The sequence below is a fragment of the Anabrus simplex genome, chromosome 5 (assembly GCF_040414725.1).
Source record: "Anabrus simplex isolate iqAnaSimp1 chromosome 5, ASM4041472v1, whole genome shotgun sequence".
Lineage (NCBI taxonomy): Eukaryota > Metazoa > Arthropoda > Insecta > Orthoptera > Tettigoniidae > Anabrus > Anabrus simplex.
This window is the reverse complement of record NC_090269.1, coordinates 111,185,428-111,204,349: the sequence shown is the minus strand read 5'-3', so window position 1 is coordinate 111,204,349 and position 18,922 is coordinate 111,185,428. Positions and strand designations below refer to the sequence as shown.

Genomic DNA, 18,922 nt, shown 5'->3' with positions numbered 1-18,922 from the left:
TCATCGACCTGTTTCAGTGTCATCCTTGACTTTGAAGTTATGAAAGTGACTGAGGTATGTGTGATGTTAGTCATGCCATTTCCCTATACAGTCAGTCAGTGATGGTGCAAGCATTTCACTGGGCTTGACAGACTGATGTGTAATAGCAACTTTTGGTTTGGCATGGAAAGCAACGGGAAACTACTTCACTCCTCATTTCCCTCGCGTGGCTCGTTAGTGACGCCTAGGCGACAAATGACAGCTGATGGCAGAGCTGTTGAGGATCCAACCAACCTCCGGACTGAACACACCAAAGCTCCAACGTACTGGAATTAACCAACGAAGGTTAAAATCTCCCACCTGGTAGGGAATCAAACCTGGAAACCCTTGGACCAAAAGCCAGCACGCTAACCATTTAACCATGGAGACGGACGAATAACGCACTTACTACGGACCTCGTATGTGCTTTGTCAGAGGTTTAGACAGGCCAATGTTGATTAGTTTTATGAGTTTTCGATATTGTAGGCCTTCACATTTAGTTTTCTTCTGACTCTCTGATATTAAGGCAACTGATATACAGAGAGTCCTTCCTTCTTTCATGACTCCCTCTTGTCTTATTCTTATCGTTCTTTTACTACTTTTTCTTATTTTAAAAATTATCTTCACAATTTTCCTTGTTGATATGGACTGATGACCATACGGTTTTACACCTTAAAACAATCATGACAAAAACCATCTCCAGTTAACATGATTGTTGTTCAATATTTCCATGTTAGCAATGTTCGACATTGATATGGACTAAGCAACAAAAGTCGAAATTCATTAATTCTGTTATCATAGTCGGTACAGTAAAATTGTATAAGACATAAATGAATGGAAATTGTATTCTTTATAACTTTTGCTATCTAGTACTCTTCAATAGGATCAATAACATAGGTATTTAAAAATCAAATTTTAGGCACCTCCCCCTAAACTACTATTCCATTCAGTGCGAATAAAATTATTTAGTCTAAGACTGTAGTGACTTATTTTCTGACTTTACATACACATTTTCATTAAATTCTGTTCGCCCATTTTATCGCGATTCAGCACTGATATGGACTTAGCAACAAAAATTGAAATTCATGAATATCTCTAGTTTCATAGCTGGTAGTAAAATGTATACAAAATTCTTGGCATTTAACAATTTTTATTTAATTAAAATTATATTGTTCTTGGTTTTTCAAATCCCTGCTGCTTTTTTATTTCACAATAGACCGATATATTGAACTTTGCTAAAACTTTGAGCCTTAAACTGATTTAACTATGCAGTACAGTATTTGATTTTTAATTCAATTTTGGTTTTACAGTACAGTAATTTTGTATAATGTAACATTTTCCCTTCTGTTTAGTAAATAACAATTATTCACTTTTGTATATTAAAACTGTAGTTTTTATTTATATCTCTTTGTTTTAACCAGGATTTTGAAAAATGACCTACATAATTCGGCACTGGCAGATCTCCGAGCAAGCCTAATTATCGCAGTCCTACTGTATCACCCAAGCGCTTGGTTCAAACGAATTTGCCACTACCTTATATGAAGAAAACTGAATTAGATTGGAGACTTCAACAATCAATAACGATGACCACAATTGAAGCTAACACAAAGGCACAAATTGAAATTAAGTAACTTCTTTACCCTTTCTATCTTGAGATCATTTAACTCAGTACAGGCACTACATACAAATGAGATAAATTATACTATTAAACCTTGTTGCCAATTACAGCATCCTATCATGATATAATGATATTCTTCAATGTGGACTTTCATTATGTAGTGATAATGAAGGTAAACTGACTTCAATACAATTCTACACTGTTACAGTAAAGATGATATAATTTATTGTTAATAATGATATTATTTGCAATACAATAGTTTTTTGTCATCTCTGTACTCTTACTTGTATCTAAGAGTACTATAATTATGGTTCTTTAATGTGCCAATAAATTTAATGTCATGTCTCTAATAAAATACCCGTAAATGAGCCAGGGCAACCAAGCCAAGACAACGAGGCAAGCTTCATTCACCTAGAAGGGTACCATGGGTTTCATTTTCTGCCAGGGAATTGAGAAATTCGGAAACAAGACTTTCACATGGTCTTGGAATTCATTCAATCTACTCCAAAATTGTGTACCACATTGACTCCTGGGGTGAAGGCAGCCGAGCATAAAGATAACAACTTTATCTTACTTGGTACAAAGACTATAAATACGGGAAGCCTTTGCCTTCCACTCCTCCAAGGGCTACCACTGCCTGGAGTCAAAGATCCGAATGGCTGTGCCACTAAGCCAGTTATCATCATTTCAGCAAAAGAACAAGTTATAAGAAACTCAAAATAGAGAGGATATTTAAAATTGGATCTTACCATGATTCAGTACTAAAACAAAAAAATCAGTGATGATCAAACATAATTATGTCCGATACAAGAAAAAGGCAATCTCAAGAAAAGCTAAACTCAGGCACTATAACACAGTGATCAAATCCGAGTGTCTGCACGCAAGTGAATGCCTCAGAATGACAGGAAAGGCTGGACTGACAGAAGCAGAGAAGTATGAGCACAAGATCCTTCACAAAATAATGGGTCCCAAGATAACAGAAGAACAGTATAGACTCCAAAGAAGAGAAGACTTGTACAGGAATAATGAACAGCTGATGGAGTCAAAACGGAAATGACGACACCTGTTCAGGATGGATGCAACCCGACTAACAAAACAGATTTTTAATGGAGTGGGCAAAAGACCTAATGTTTCGGATAAATGGTTCAAGGAAGACAGTAAGGAAGGAGCTCAAGAGCATGGGACTGAATCAAGAGGACATCTCTAACTGATCAAAATACAGATCAGTGATCAACAAAAGCAGAACAGTGGCTGGCCAGAAGAGAGAAGACAGGTGGCCAGAAAAAAGAATGTAACCCTTTTGGGCTGCAAAAAGGGCTTCCAGAAATAACCTATAGTTACTTGACGTGATCTCTAATTTATAAGCTTTTTGAATGAGTAAATTCACAAATATATTTGCAATACATCCTCCAACTGTCTACTAATGTACAAGGGGATGGTATCACTGGAGAGTTAATCCTATTTTCTACCTTTAATACCAACTTCTAGGAGGGTACAACATATTAAAGGAATGCAGCAAACATAACCCAGCAAACTTCTGTTGAGATTAATTGTTTAAAATTAACAGCACAGATCATAATTTAATTGTAATACCAGTGTGATCAATTACGGCAAAAGTCAATGACATAAAATTGTTTGATTAACTGTCGCCTACTTTATTAGTATACTCTTTTGGTCCAAAATTCTAACATGCTGGTATCTCTGGAGACCGTCAGAAATTAGTATCTTAATGACACAGTTTGTTCAATAATACAGGGTCTTTCACTCAAAGTGGGGCTGGCCGGCCAGCACAGCACAGCACAGCACAGCACAGCACAGTGGGTAGATGGGCGAGCTAGTCAGACGAGCACATGGCAACTCGCTGAGCTTGGGGGGCCGGGAGAGCGCCCATATTAATCACATGTAAATAACAAGCACACGTAACAACGCATAATCAAAGTAAAATAATTTCTCACCCTGTCAGAGAATATGTTGAAAATGTCTCCCACCTGCATCTACACATTTCTGGCTTCATCTAACGAAATTTTCATTCATACGCATTAGTTCATCTACCGAGATAGCCTCAATTTCTCTCGTGATATTTTGAGTTCATCTAGAGCAGGGCCTCTCAAACGCCCAAAATCTCACGCGTGCAGATCGAGGCGCAAGAGCTCCGTGCACTGTGCATCGGTGCCTGTCAGCGGGGCTCGGATCAACGCTTCGTCTCTGGGCTACTCGGCTAAGCTCTGCTCTACTCGGCTCTACTTGGCTCAACTCAGCCCGGATTTGGAGCGCTACGGCGCAAGTGGGGCAGAGGGAGACAGGCGGAGCGAGCGAGACAGGCGTGAGGAAAGAGAGAGTAAGCGCTATTTCTCCATATCGAGGAGTGGGGGGTATGCACTCTGGTCAACCAAGCCAAGGCGTCTCTTGCACCGTGCACAGTGCATGCACCACGCGCATGCACCCTGAGAGGCCCTGATCTAGAGTGTGAAAATAGGAGTGTTGGCGGCAGTAACTGCAGATGGGATAATAGGGCCTATAGTTTTTGAAACCACAATCACTGGGCAGAGATATAGGAATGACATTCTCGTACCAATTTTTAACAATTAATGGACAATGAATGGCAGTCTCGATATTTCCAGCAAGACTCAGCAACCGCGCATATGGCTAATGAGTTATTAAGTTTAATTGAGGAAATTTTTGACAACAGAGTAATTAGTAAACCATTGTGGCTCGCAAGATCCCCAGATCTTACAGTTTGCGATTTTTATTTATGGGAAAAATTGAAAAATAAGGTTTATCATAGATAAACTGGTCAGTAGCAAAGAAAGAGTTGTGGGAAAAAGTACTGTGGCCGCCCCCTGACCTGAGAGATCACTGGCAGCCCCTGCTTGTAAGACTCCAAGTAGAATATGGTTTATGGTTCCAGTTTATGGGACCCTCATCAGGATTATGTGATTTAAGAACTGGGAAAAACCCAAAGAAAAGAAGCTCGATTTGTTCTGGGTGACTTCTGACAAAAGTGTAATGTTACGAAAATGTTGCAAAGGTTGGGCTTGGAAGACTTGGGAGAAAGGAGACGAGCTGCTCAACTAAGTGGTAGCATAAAATGGGGTAACTTCAGCCACTTTTTCAAAAGGAAACAAAACATGTACAGTTTTTAAATAGATTAATGTTCTTTTAATGTAAGAATAATTAAAGATTATTATTAAAGTGGTGGAAAGGTGGAATTTTTAAACTTCTTAATTGGGTTTTTACATATTTTTAAAGCAGAACGATGTGCCTCCTTTCGAGACTGGTACTGGATAATGCAACTCTGAGTGGCGAATGAGGAAAAATGGGTAGTACTTTGAAAAGGAACAGGAAGAGCAGATTTATTGCAGCCTTTCACTTAATCGAACCTGTAAATTTGAACATTCACCATCACATTTAGCATCAATAGTTTACTTCTAATCACTGCACCATACTTCATCATTGAACTTTATCATACTTGGTTTGTATTTAAAAGTCCATCTCATGCATATACAAGTAAAATCTGTACTTCATTGTGAAATGTACACAATTTCAAGGAATAGAAACGAATTTTTTACATGCAAATATTTCGGCACAATAGAGAACGATTCAATCTACATACAAAAACCATTTAAAATACATGTTATATGTTTGTATGTAAGAGGGAAAATTCATACTTAGCAACCTACAATTTCTAGTTCACAGCTGCCATACACATTAATATAATCAAAACTATGTATTATAATATAACTCAGTCAGTTACTAAATACAATTATCCAATTGCATAACAATAGGGTATATGCAATAGACTTTCATGAGTTTCCAACTAGTATTACTGGAAAATGTATTCATAAAAGGATATTTAATAACAATTAGTACCGTAAGTATTGTAAAAAGGTGACCCTTAAGAAGATTATTTTAAATTTCTACAAGCATCCTTGTAAAACTCAACTGTTTCATACTCCTGATGAGAAATTTTAAAAAGTCAGTACTTTTCTCAAGCTGCTCTGAGTATATTATCATAATCAATACTACAATTTTACAACCCAGTACTACCTGTCTACAGACACTTCAAGGAAGAAGAACAATTTGTTAAACTGATATAAGTCTCAGACATTCTTAAACATATCTGAGGCAAACTATTACTGTATATATAAAAATGAAATATTGCAGTAATTATAATTCACCAGATAACAGACTTGTAAGAAGTCAAGATATCTGATGAACTGGAACTATCCTGCAAAAGGAGATAAAGCCATGATAGCAGAAAAGCTAAGAATATAATAACAATTCAAATTCTGCTCATCATGGATTCAGCTGTCAACCATTCATCTCCATTTTCCCATCAAGAAGTATTTGCAAGTTTATTAAAAATAACGTAAGATTACGTGATTGTCATTTGAATGCTTCTCAAAAACTAAAGTAAGAACAAGACACAGTTTTCACCTGTAGAGACATACAAATTTCATTCTTGAGATAAAGCCATTCTTTTGACAATTTCTAACGGATTCAGGGATTTTTTGCACATATTAACTTATTCACACATTTTCTGGTATTTACTATGTAATATACTATTTCAATCTACTCTCTTTCTTTGCATTAATTAGGCAATTTTGGGAGATCGACTGTTTCTTTCCTTCAATCAATAGGAAAAGAAAGGTAAATAAGTACAAGCACAACAAAACTGCAAGTCCACAGGAAGTAGCAGCTGACATTAGCAGCCATGCTGTACTGTACACCACATGAAAGAAAATAATATTCAGTATGGAAATAAAAACAAACAGTTTTTTCAGTACAAATATAAAACCTAACCCCATGGTACTACAGTCCTGAAGGGCCGTGGCCTACCAAGTGACAAAATAACTTTAGTCTCAAAAATAAACTGATCTTTTGTGTGTCTCTACTCACTGGGATAAAACTATTTTTAGGTCACTTCATGATAAATACACCTTCAACCTAAAGATAAATTCCCAAATTCTTATTAGTTAAGCAATTCTATTTGTTCCACCATTTCCTGACTGCGTGGATAGGTCAATGTCTGCTTCTACATCAGGCAACGGAGTATGGTTTTTGAGAAAGAGGTCCGACACGTACAAAGCCTTAAAAAGTTACAAAAACATAATTAAATATTTTTACAAAAACTTTTTAGTACTTACTGATAATATACAGACTGGTAAAGCAAATGTACTAATAAAATAAATGTAACATTTCTTGAACTAAAAATTAACTGCAATACATCATTCTGCGGTAGTGTTGGTTGTTATATGAGGCAAAACAAGATTTTCAGCACCAAGATTTATTTAAACAAATACATTTGGTATCTAAAACTATAATTTTAATAAATTTTATTGGTTTTTACGTCCCACTAACTACTTTTAATGGTTTTCGGAGACGCCAAGGGGCCAGAATTTTCTCCCGCAGCAGTTCTTTTATGTGCAGTAAATCTACCGACACGAGGCTGACATATTTGAGCACCATCAAATACCGCTGGACTGAGGCACGATCGAACCTGCCAAGTTGGGATCAGAGGCCTCAATCGTCTGAGCCACTCGGACTGGCACTAAACTGTTCTGAAGTTCTGTTCGTAGTTACAAGTTTTTCTTATTTGCAGAGTGACCATACTTTTTCGAAATTTGGTATTTTGTTTATAATAAGTAATACGAGGAAATGAACGCTGTCTTGTTGTCTTGAAATAGTATGCGCCATAAACTAAGACCAGACTGTTCCTCAATTATGTTTTAAATCATATATTTTCTCATTTTTATTGTGCTAATTCAACACTTGTGTGTCTAATACTTACTAAATTTGCAATGATTACATTCATATCAACTTAAAATGCGAAGAAATGTACCTTAATTGAGCATCTCTTTTACCCTACCCATCCACACACACTGTCGACATATGTTGACATGGAAAATCTCTAGGAAAATATGTTAATGAAACCTAAAATCAACATAATATGTTATTTTAGGTTACAAATAACTGGCCTAATGAAAAATATTCCACAGAAAAATAATTTGGACAAATATGGGTCAATATTAGGCATAATAAATATAGAGGACATTTCTGTGATGACAATACAAACTTTCATGGATGCTGAAGGGCACCTGAATCCATTTAAGGTAAGAAACCCCAGTCTTGAAAATGCACATTCTACATTACAGGACAAAGCCATTTTCTGTACGTATCAAGTTTGTCAACATATGTGGGTTCAGGATGATGGGGCCCCAGCCCAGTTTTAACATGCTGCTCAAGACCACCTTAATTAGACAGTCCCGACAAGTGGATAAGAAGAGGGGTTCTGCTGTTTGACCAACTTGTTTACCTGATTTCACCCCACTTGATTTTTTCTTGTGGGGTCATGTGAAGAGTGTTATCTACAAGATACCTGTAGAGACTAAAGAGGTGATCTTGTCAAGAATCCTCTCTGCCCTTGATGTTGTTAAAATGACTAGAAACGCCTGAAGTTAATGCGAGGTCATCTCTGCAACGAAGCTGGGGTCTGCTATTTTGAACAACTGTTGTAAATATCTTTGTAGCGTGTGTATGCGGTGCAGGTAAATAAAGGTAATTACATCACCACACAAAGATTCTCAAGGTATAATTATCCTACATTCATAGGTATCCAAAAAAGAATTTGACTTAAACCTGGAGGCTAAGGCATTTCTGGATGGGGGTTCCCTAAACCAGCACCCCTAAAAGTCTGCTGTTATCTTCAAGAAATCATCCTGTACATAAATAATAAATAATCTAAATAAATAAAATCAAAATGACCGTATGTCTGTACATTCACTTTTTAGGTGAAATTTTCGCTCAACTATCCACGTCACGCGTAGTAACGACGATCTGCATATATTTTGGCTTTGGTGTCTGTTTGTCTGAGTTTCTATAACTTGAAAACTCCAGGACATATTTCTATCAAACTTCATATTTAGAATCCACCTGTCCTTGGGTAGGTTTTAGGGCCAATATTGTTTCTAAATCCCTGAAGTGACTGGAGGTTTACGCGAAACCAAAGTCGTGATTTTGCACTCCCACAAAATACACACAACCGAACTTAATAAAAATCTACCTGCTTTAATGGAAATAAATTTCTAAAACTTTTTTCTCTTGTGCATCATTTCGATACAAGGATTAATAAGGGAGATATCATTAACGGACCGTTTTTCAGTCAAAGTTCGATCAGACTTAGCCTAAAAGCGGGTGCGTGTAAAGCATATTTCTTATAACAGCAAAATTACTGGAAATATTTTAACCAAACCTCATATTTAGCATCTCCCTATACAAAAGTAGGTTTTAAGGTCCATAGCATATAGACCTGCACTATTGTGGTGGGCAATGGTTTGGTGTATCTTGACAACAATAATCATTTCACTATGCTGGTCATAGTAGCTTACCCGCTGCCCTATTTTCTTATTCATTATTAAACCAACTTCTGCATTTCCCCGGTTTGATTTTGTGTTGATAATTCCGTAGTTGCCTGACCAAAAATCCTGTTCTTCCCGCCAACGTACTTCATTTATACCTGTCCCTGGTGATGAGAAGTTCATAATGTGGATGGAATCATTTAATTCTTGTCATTATGCTAAGAATTTGTCATGAAATCGTCATTGAAAAAACAAGGAACTCTCAGACATTTTCGAAGAATTCAATTAAATATATATATATATATATATATATATTTTTTGGTTGTGTATTTAGGTAAATGTGTAGTAAAATTGCCATCGCCAAGAATTAAGACATTTGTGAAGAACTTGATGAAATATTTGTTTTATTTGTTGTGAATTTTAAAAATAGTAATAAGAATTTTTAGGACTCACAGGAGAGACTGTTGATTATAATTATTTAATCATTATGAGTGTTGGAAGAAATTGTATTTTGGGTAGTGGAGATCTCCAGTAGTTTGCTTGTTGTAACCCTTCTTTTGTATCACCCTGTATTTGCCACGTGGAGGCTTCGATCACGAAATCGCTGAGTTTCGCAATCAAAACCTCTAGAATATGTTTACCATATATGGTGCGGTAATCTTATTGGTTAAAATAAGGATAATTTTTATTGGTGAAAATTTCGGATCGAATCGTAGGTAGCTTCCCTGATTGGCTGTTTGAGGGTTTTTCAATTTCCGGCCTTTGGCTACTCGGTTGTAGCAGGGCTCTGCTTCGCGTCTTTGGTTTTCGTACGTCTTCACGATTGGACGCACCTTGTAAGGTGGTCCACTCAGCAGCTCCAGTCAACTCGGGGTAAGCACGTTTTCTTTTCTCGAATGTTAAATGAATATATGTAAATTTATCAGTTTCAGAGTTTACCTTAGACCCTGATTTTCGCCGTTTTGATTTGTAATGCCTTAGCTCGTCAGCTAGGCATATCCTTTGTTTTGGAGGCAATTACTTTTTATTAACCTTTTGTGTAATATAAAACTTAATTTTTCCATTTGGGTTGCCTCCCATAGTGCTATGTCAATTTAGGGTAAGCCTGTGGAGCAATGCGTCTCTCGCTGATGTATTGTGACCGTGAGGCCACAAATGAGAGAACAGGTGTTGGTGCGGCTTGTGTCTGCTTGTCGGCGAGATGGGGTGCGCGCGACCTTGGGCAGGGGCGAGAACGAGTTTTTTTTGTGCAGAGAGCGGCCGACTGGCTAACGGAATAAAAATAAAAAGATGAAGGTTGGTGACTGGAAGAAGGAGGCCAGCGCGTGTCACTTGTAATTGCGAGGAATGATATAAATGAAATATTTGTAATATCTTTGGTGGCGACGTGCATAATTACGGAAGGCTCAAGGACTAAAGTAAAATAAACTGGATAAAAGAATAGCACATTTGGAGGATATAAATTAAAAACTGAAATTTTGGAATAATTTGCACGACCTTGTGGCTAAGATGGTGATGAAGTTGTAGATTCGTACAGTAGAAGAATTTAGCCCCTCAATTGACTTTACTTCCGTGTATGTGCACCAGACATGACATTTAAGTCATGTGATACGAATACTCGCTCTCACACACCCTCTGGCGTGTCTTGGATTATCACCTTCAGTCGCTCAGCGTGGAACGTCGCTTCACTCCTGTGCTCTACACGTCTGAAAATTGGATATAATTTAGGACAGTGCTGTGATCAGACGTCGAATGTGCAGACAATAATCCCTTAAAGTACGTGTCATTTCCAAAATACTGTTACGTGTGTGCTTGGAGCCTACTCTAAAACATTTTGTGTAAGTTTCAGCTGTCTTACGAGTGGACGCGGAAGACGTGGACGTGAATAAATTCCAGAAGAGGACGGAATCTCACATCATGGATTACCAGTGCTTCACCATGAGGTTCTAAACCTTTGACCATCGTTGGCGGCGCCGGGATGCAGATTCTTTCTTCCTGGCATGGCTGATTGAGAACCCAGACCTCCAGACATGAAGATTCATCTATAAGTTAAGTCGATTACGTCTCATTTATATCTGTTCTATGTAGTTTTGTTCCACCCTTTCTTCTTTCTTAGTAAGCTATTTTGACACTTTTTTATGGCAGTTTATTTGCTCGAATACGTCATAAAACTGACACATGTGATTATTTAATGACCATGTGGCCATGAATTTGACAGTGAGGGTTCTGACAGAGTTATCCATGTGTTATCGACACCATCTTTGCTTATTGAGTAAATTTCGTCACGAATATGAATTAGTTTATGTTTGATGGATTTAATGGTAGGATATTTCGTCCGTATTTTCTATATTTTCCTTGTATTTTGAACTTCTACTTGTACCTCGTGTCTGAGACAACGTGTCATCGGGATATTGAGTCCGAATTCTATGTGCGAATTTAATGTGAACATGTGCATTGGAAGCATGTGATAATTAATTGGATGTAATTAATCATCGAGACACTGTTAAGTGGATATTATGTATTTGTAGGACGATGGTAGGTCCTGATATTTCACGGCTACATATTTGAGATTAAGATGCGACAGGTTAAAGTCGTCATTGTGGTACATTGTACGTATAGAGTGTATGGAATAATTGGCATGAATCTTCGCGATACTGAGCTTTTCACATGTTTATTGATTATTCGCGATAAATGCAGTGTAGCCTAATATTAGTGTCTTCAGATGAAGAAAATGAAAGTCCATGTTTATCGATGTACTTTTAATTCGTGGGAATATCCCAAATTTTCTCAAGTAATCCAGTAATTTCAATCTCAAGGTACAGATGAATGTTCGAGAAGACCTTAAGTCTAAAGAACAAGTCTTCGACGAAATATCTAAATAATGTCTGATTCATGATTATACCAGCTCATTCGTTGATGTAATTTTATTCTCATGTGATAACTCAATCTTGCTGTAACTAAATAAATTTGTTAATAGGAGAGTAAAACGGTTGATCGACACTCGTCGACATGTACATAATGTAGATATTTTTTTCTTAGTACTCACAGTCTTCTTACCAATTTCCGTAGTTAGCTGTAGAAGTAGTGATTTATTAGTATTTAGAGGGTTATTTCTTTTATGTGTTCTATGTGACACTGATATTATCGATTGATAGTGGACAGGATCTCCACATGGATGGTATTATCCCCATTTACTTACGTTCGCAAGCCCGAGAGGCGTTTTATTTAGTTTAATCATTGGTCAAATACTTAACGTTCAATACAAATTCTCACGAAAGGAGATGTGAGACGACGTGAACAGGTATATCCGACGTCTCGGATTAACTTAGAGAAAACCAAGGCAAATTCAACTTTTCATTTTTGTTAAGATAACGACTGTAAATTTTATTATTTTGTCATAAGTGTTAACTTTTTTGAATCTTGGTTATTTCTTTATTAAATTCGTTCTTACAATTACTGCATTTTTTCCAGATTATCGATGAAGGCTTGGCCCAGACCTCATTTTTCTGAATGAAAATTTTCAATTCAACTTTAAACAAATAACTTAATAACTTTGAAGACGATAAAAATAAAATTTTTTTTATAATGTAAATACTCTGTTAGAATGTCAGGGAAACAACTGCCGTGTACCACCCCATTTGTGTGTGTGCCTAGGTTTGTTACATCAAGAGCCAGATTAAATTCCTTAACGTAACGATCATAATCATAATCATAGAATTCAGGATGGCCAACACTGCATTTAATTGAATAAAAGTGTCATATTTGTTTTCTACTTGGAACGCACTCATTTGATGAACCCTATGATAAATCCTGCCACATTCATTTATTTTATAAGCCTACAGCCACCGAACTGAGCACCCCTGGGGTGTCTCGTGTTCGATGACTGACTAGGACGGGCACATCTTAGTGGCTTTTCCCATCCGTGGGGCTCGATTTGTGGCTTAAATATGTGGCTTAATCCATCGTGGAACTTGATTAATTGCTTCTCCACGTGGTTTAAATTGACTTGCTCAAATTATTAATTATTCACGGTTCGGCAGGTTCATTTCAGATTTAATGCCATCCCAGTTAGGTAGAATTCTAACAGAGTACGCGGAATTTTCAGAGTATTTTACTTAAAATTATGTGTTTCACATGGAAAAATGAGGGTTAGGAATTTTCTTCGTGAAACTTGAATTTGCCTTATCACAATCAACATGTCTGAGGGGAAAGTTTCTGCATTTCGGCGTTTGCTGACACAGGTCACTTTATGAATAATAGAATGGATCTCGAGGAGATTAGGAAGTTATTAGAGACTCTGACAGTAGAGAGTAGGGGAGCACAGGAAGAGAGTAGGAGAGCACAGGAAGAGTGTAGGAGAGCACAGGACGAGAATAAAGAGGAATTTAGGAAGATGCAGGAAGAGAGTAGGAGAGCACAGGAGGAGAATAAGGAGGAATTCAGAAAAATACAGGAGGAGAGTAGGAGAGCACAAGACGAGAATAAGGAGGAATTCAGAAAAATACAGGAAGAGAATAGGAAAATTCAGGAAGATAGTAATGAACGGTTGAGTCAAAAAATGAACATTATGGGTGCTGCAATACAGGAAGAAGCAAAAAAAGGTCGTGACGAACTATATGCAAAACTGGAGGAAACTAGTTGTCGGATTGACAATATCGTGTTAGAGTGCAGGGAAAATCAGAAAAAAACCCTGGAACAAGTTGTTACTCTGACGAGCCAGATTAAAGAGGATAATAAGGTTATCACCGGGAAGGTCGCCGCTCTTCAGAGTGACGTAGTCCTAGTCAGAAATAACATTGAATCAGTGAGGAAGGAGATAGATGTTATAAAGGTAGAGATTTCTACGGCACAAGAAGAGATGTCAGAACAAGTGAAAAATCTTAGAGGAGAGGTCACGGAAGACTTGAAGAAAATAAAAGAGAAGGTCGACGATGATCTCCGTTCCGTAAAGGACAGTATCTCAGTCAACCAAATGGAGATACAAGATATTTCACTCCAGTTCGATGATATCAAGAGCATGATTGATAAAGACAAGTCGGAAATACTCGAGCAAATTATTAATCTTGCCGGAGATGTCAAGTCCGGGAAACAGAAGATGGAGGAAAATATGGACGCCCTCCAAAAATTAGAAAAAGAAGTAGGATTCTTGAAGTTGCAGGATAGGAGCACTAGGGTCTTAGTGACATCATTAATGGACCGACAGAGTAATGTCGAAGAGGTCGTACAGGCTAAATCTACTGTAACAGAAGGAATATCGCCCATAGCTGAATCGTCTCAGAATACTACCCACATTGAACAACCCACAGTAAATCTCAGTACTACACCGGCACAAAGCGTACCTCAAATCATTAATTTTATCCGAATGAGCGAGGACAGGCCTAGAAAATTCAACAACTTAAACGGGGTCACGCCTAAAAATTTCATTAGGGACCTTGATGAATATATTCGTGAGCAGAAGATCCCTACTGAAAAACATCTGCGAACAGCGGAGAAATTTTTAGAGGGAGACGTGCTCAACTGGTACCATGCTTTCCGTTATACGTTTGAAGACTATGAAGGTTTCAAGCGCTTATTCCTACAGAGATACTGGGGAGCGGATCTGCAACAAGCACTACGGTTGGATTTGTATTCACGAAAATATTCCACAGATGGGCAGACGCAGTACGCTAATTACTTCTGTAATCAAGTACGACGAATGAAAGACCTCGACACTCCACCATCTGAAAATGAGTTGGTCCAGGCGATAACAAAGCAGTTTCCTGTGGAAGTACAGCGCTTACTCATTGCTGCTAACGTTCAGACCGCCGTGCAGGCTGAGACTATTCTCAGACAGCTCGACCACACCATGAATGTCTCAACAGTACCGAAAACTCAAAGGAGCAATACTTATCAGGTCAACGTAATAGACACTCCGAAAAACCGGAATTCGCCTCCAATGCCTGAAAACGGAAATCAGAGTGGACCTAAAGAGTACAAAAACTATCCCAGAGCGTACAATCGTCGATGGGAAGAGAGAAGAATGAGACCCAGAGAGGACAGGATGGAAGATCCGAAGAATGTCCGAAGAAGGGGAAATTACAGGACACGGGACCGACCACAGGACTATAGACGGAATAGGCCTTATGATAGACCTAGATATTATTCAGATCGTAACTACCGGAATTTCAGAGATGAAATGGAGAACCGTCATCGAGAAAGCATGAGGTACATTGAAGAATTAAGGAAGGAAACTGAAAAAGGCTCAAAATGGAAGGACGCCATTCATAATCAAGACACCGATCCAGATGTGACAGGAGCCGAAAGCTTAGAGTTACAACGACATAGGAACCAACAGCTGGAGGCTAGGGAGCTAAATCCTTCCGCGCCACAATACGCGCCGGAGGATCAAAGAAAAAAAAAAAAACGTCAATTTAAGACCAACTTTTTCACTCTCCTTTAACGATTTATTTTATATGAAGGAATGGACAGTTGCTCAAATAGATTCATGGTTCGTGAAACCGGAAGACCTAATCGAGGAAAAACAACCATGTCAACTTGATAAGTCTAAGGGGCTACCAATTATAGTCACCCGATTATACGGTCTTAGGGTGTACTCTCTCGTAGACACAGGCGCATCCATTAGTATCATTTCTAAAGCTTTGTGTGAGGAGCTGAAAAACAAACATGCCATACACACTATACCGGTCTCAAATGTTAAAGTAAAGGGAATAATTCCGGACAAAACCACTACTTGCAAAGAACAGGTGTACATTGATCTCCAGCTAGGTAACACTGTATTTCCACACATATTTGTTGTCATGAACAAAATTAATTTTAATCTTATATTGGGAGCTGACTTTATGAAAGAGTACAATGCCGTTATCAACATGCAAAAAAATGAAATTTATCTATATAACGCAAATACAGTGGAACGAACGTCACTTCTGTCTGATCATCATGAGGTACTGAAAGCCAGGGAGATAGAGGCGGATCAAGACGAAGATAGCCCGGCTAGCTCAGTTGCTGAGGTAATTCAGGAGGAAAACACTGAAATAGAACAAGGGTTTTTTACCTCACCGGAGAAAATGGCAGAGGATGAAACGAAGGAGGATTTCGTTAGCCTAGTAAGGAGAAAGGTCAGCGAAGCCAAATGTTCCAAGGAGAATCAGGGAAAATTACTCGAATTATTGACAAAATATGAGAGTGTTTTCAGTGACAAGCCGGGAAAGATCCCAAATTTCAAGTACTCACTCCTAGTCAATGACTGGACACCGTACAAACGTAAACCTTATCCTATCGCTGAGAAGTACTTCACGGAAGTGAAGAAAATTATTCAAGAAATGGAAGCTAATGGAATTATTCGAAAGGCTACCACTCCATTCGTTAATCCACTGGCCGTGGTTCGTAAACCGAACGGGTCCTTGAGATTGTGCCTCGACGCGCGTCTATTAAATGGGCGTATCATACCGGAACACAATCAAGTTACGCCCCTGAAAGACCTGATCCGACGATTTAAGGGTAGTTCGTACCTGACCGGAGTTGATATAGTTTCTTCATACCATCACATAGTGTTGGACGATAAATCACAACTATTAACAGGTTTCCTCTTTGACCAGCAAACCTACGTCTTCGTCAGACTTCCATTCGGGATCAAGACATCAGGATGTGTTTTGCTGAGGGCCTTAGATAGAAATCTCACAGATGAGGTGAAAGAACAGACCGTGAGGTACATGGATGATATCATTCTCCCAAGTAAAAGTATTGAAGAACATCTGGAACAGTTGGAGAAACTGTTGGTCAACTTGCAAGACGCTGGTTTTAAAATTAACTTGGAAAAGTCTAACTTTTGCCAACCTGAGATCTTATTTTTAGGTCACGTTGTGGACGGTACAGGGATAAGACCTAATCCTGCGAAGATTCAGGCCATTAGTAATTTTCCGCGGCCGCGACGGGTCAAACATGTAAGGCAATTCCTGGGCTTATGTGGATTTTTTTCGGAACATTGTCCTAACTATACTGATACAGTAGCGCCACTACAAAAACTGCTACATAAAAACAACAGGTGGTGCTGGAACCACGAATGTGAAGAGGCCTTTAGAAAAATAAAATCTTTACTCAATGAAAGCATAAAGTTGGGTTACCCAGATTTTAATTCTAAATTCATAATCCAGACGGATGCATCCACAATAGGAATAGGAGCTGTTCTTTTCCAAGAAGATGTTACTAATCCTACGAATAAAGTGTACTTAGCTTTTTATAGTAGAAAACTACGGAGCCATGAACTGCACTATAACACTACTGAGCTAGAGATGCTGTCCATAGTTTGTGCTCTGCGACACTGGCAGAAAATTGTTTTCGGATACCCTGTGATATTGAGAACTGACCATAAGGCTTTAACCTTCATGTTGAAAACCACAATTGCAAACGAACGTGTTTCACGGTGGTCTCTCTTTGTTCAACAATTCGACATTGAATTCGAACACTGTCATGGACGAAATAATGTCATAGCTGACGCCCTGAGCCGGAATCCGGAAGAAAATAGCGCTTCTGTACAATATGTAGACCTAATAAACGAGGATCAAGAAATACTAAGAAGACTCGGATATCTTCGACAGGCGCAGAGACGAGATACCTTTACTCGTAAACTAATTGATTACTTTGAAAGGAAGCTGGTAGCTGGTGATCTAGACTATGAAGCTATCCACAAGTTGGCATCTCACTACCTGATGTTCAATAAACTGTTACATAAATATGTGGACGCGGACCACACGAAATTAAGAATTGTGGTTCCTGCAAAATTGCAGAAGGGAATTATTTGGTTAACACACCGAACTACAGGTCATGCTGGGACAGATAAGGTGGTGGCTGCTATACAAGAAACATTTACATGGGCAAAGATGAGAGAGATGGTACGAGTAACAATCGGAACCTGTGACACGTGCCAACGTGTAAAGCCGAACAACCGCCTGCTAAAACAATATCCCATTCCGTTATTGCCTGAACAGCCCAGAAAGGTATTCGCAATCGACCTATTCGGACCACTTCCTAGGTCTACCCATGGAAACAAACATGTAGTAGTGACCATAGATGTCTTTTCTAAATTCTTGTCACTTTTCGCCATACAGAAGAGTAATACCAAGTCAATTTTGAGACGCATTACACGTAACGTGATACCTACGATGGGCAAACCAGAGTTCTTATTATCGGACCATGGTCCTCAGTTTACATCTCAGGAGTTCCAACAAGCCATGAGACAGCTTGATATCAAACACGTCTTAAATTCAATCAGATATCCAGCCGGTAACCCAGCCGAGCGGGTCATGCCCGAAATCGCTAAGTTTTGCAGAATATACTCTGGACAATGTCACTGGAACTGGATAAAAGTATTGCCTATTCTTATGGACTGCCATAACAATACCATTCATGAATCTACAGGCCAGATACCCGTCCTTATTCAACACGGGCAGTTTCCCTCTCGACCTTGGGAAAACATCGTACAATGTCCGCCTGACGTACAACCGACTCCAGCAAGGCGCATTGAAATAACAGCAGAGCACCTGCGTAAACAGGCTGACCGCAGATTACGCAGAGTTGCGAGGAAAAGATTTCACAGACCTTTACAAGTGAACGAACTGGTCTTAGTGAGAAAACCAATGGTCTCCAGCCCGACAGAACGATTTTACGGCAAGTTTGCTGACTTGTATACTGGACCATTTAAGGTTATAAGGTCGTATAACAACAACGCCTACCGAGTCCAAAGTCTCGATGGACGACAGGAATTTATATTCAATGCCTCGAACCTAAGACTCTACCGTAAAGCAGAAGAGTGAAGAAAGAAAAAAAAGAAAAGACCCAGGTCGGCTATCGAAGAAATACCAGTTTGTGCCGTGCAGAATGATTACCGTTCAGAAAACTGACAGATGCCTGAAATTATAAATACCATAGAAAA

General features: G+C 38.6%; 1 protein-coding gene across 1 annotated transcript in view; it reads right to left on the bottom strand.

Annotated features, from left to right (window-relative positions):
• Window positions 1-4,960: 4,960 nt before the first annotated feature.
• Window positions 4,961-18,922, bottom strand: part of wun (wunen) — a 107,609-nt gene continuing 93,647 nt past the window's right edge. Inside the window, exon 6 of the mRNA XM_067147081.2 lies at window positions 4,961-6,726. Coding sequence (XP_067003182.2) covers window positions 6,613-6,726 — 114 coding nt within the window. The 3' untranslated portion in view covers window positions 4,961-6,612. The remainder of the gene's footprint in view (window positions 6,727-18,922) is intronic.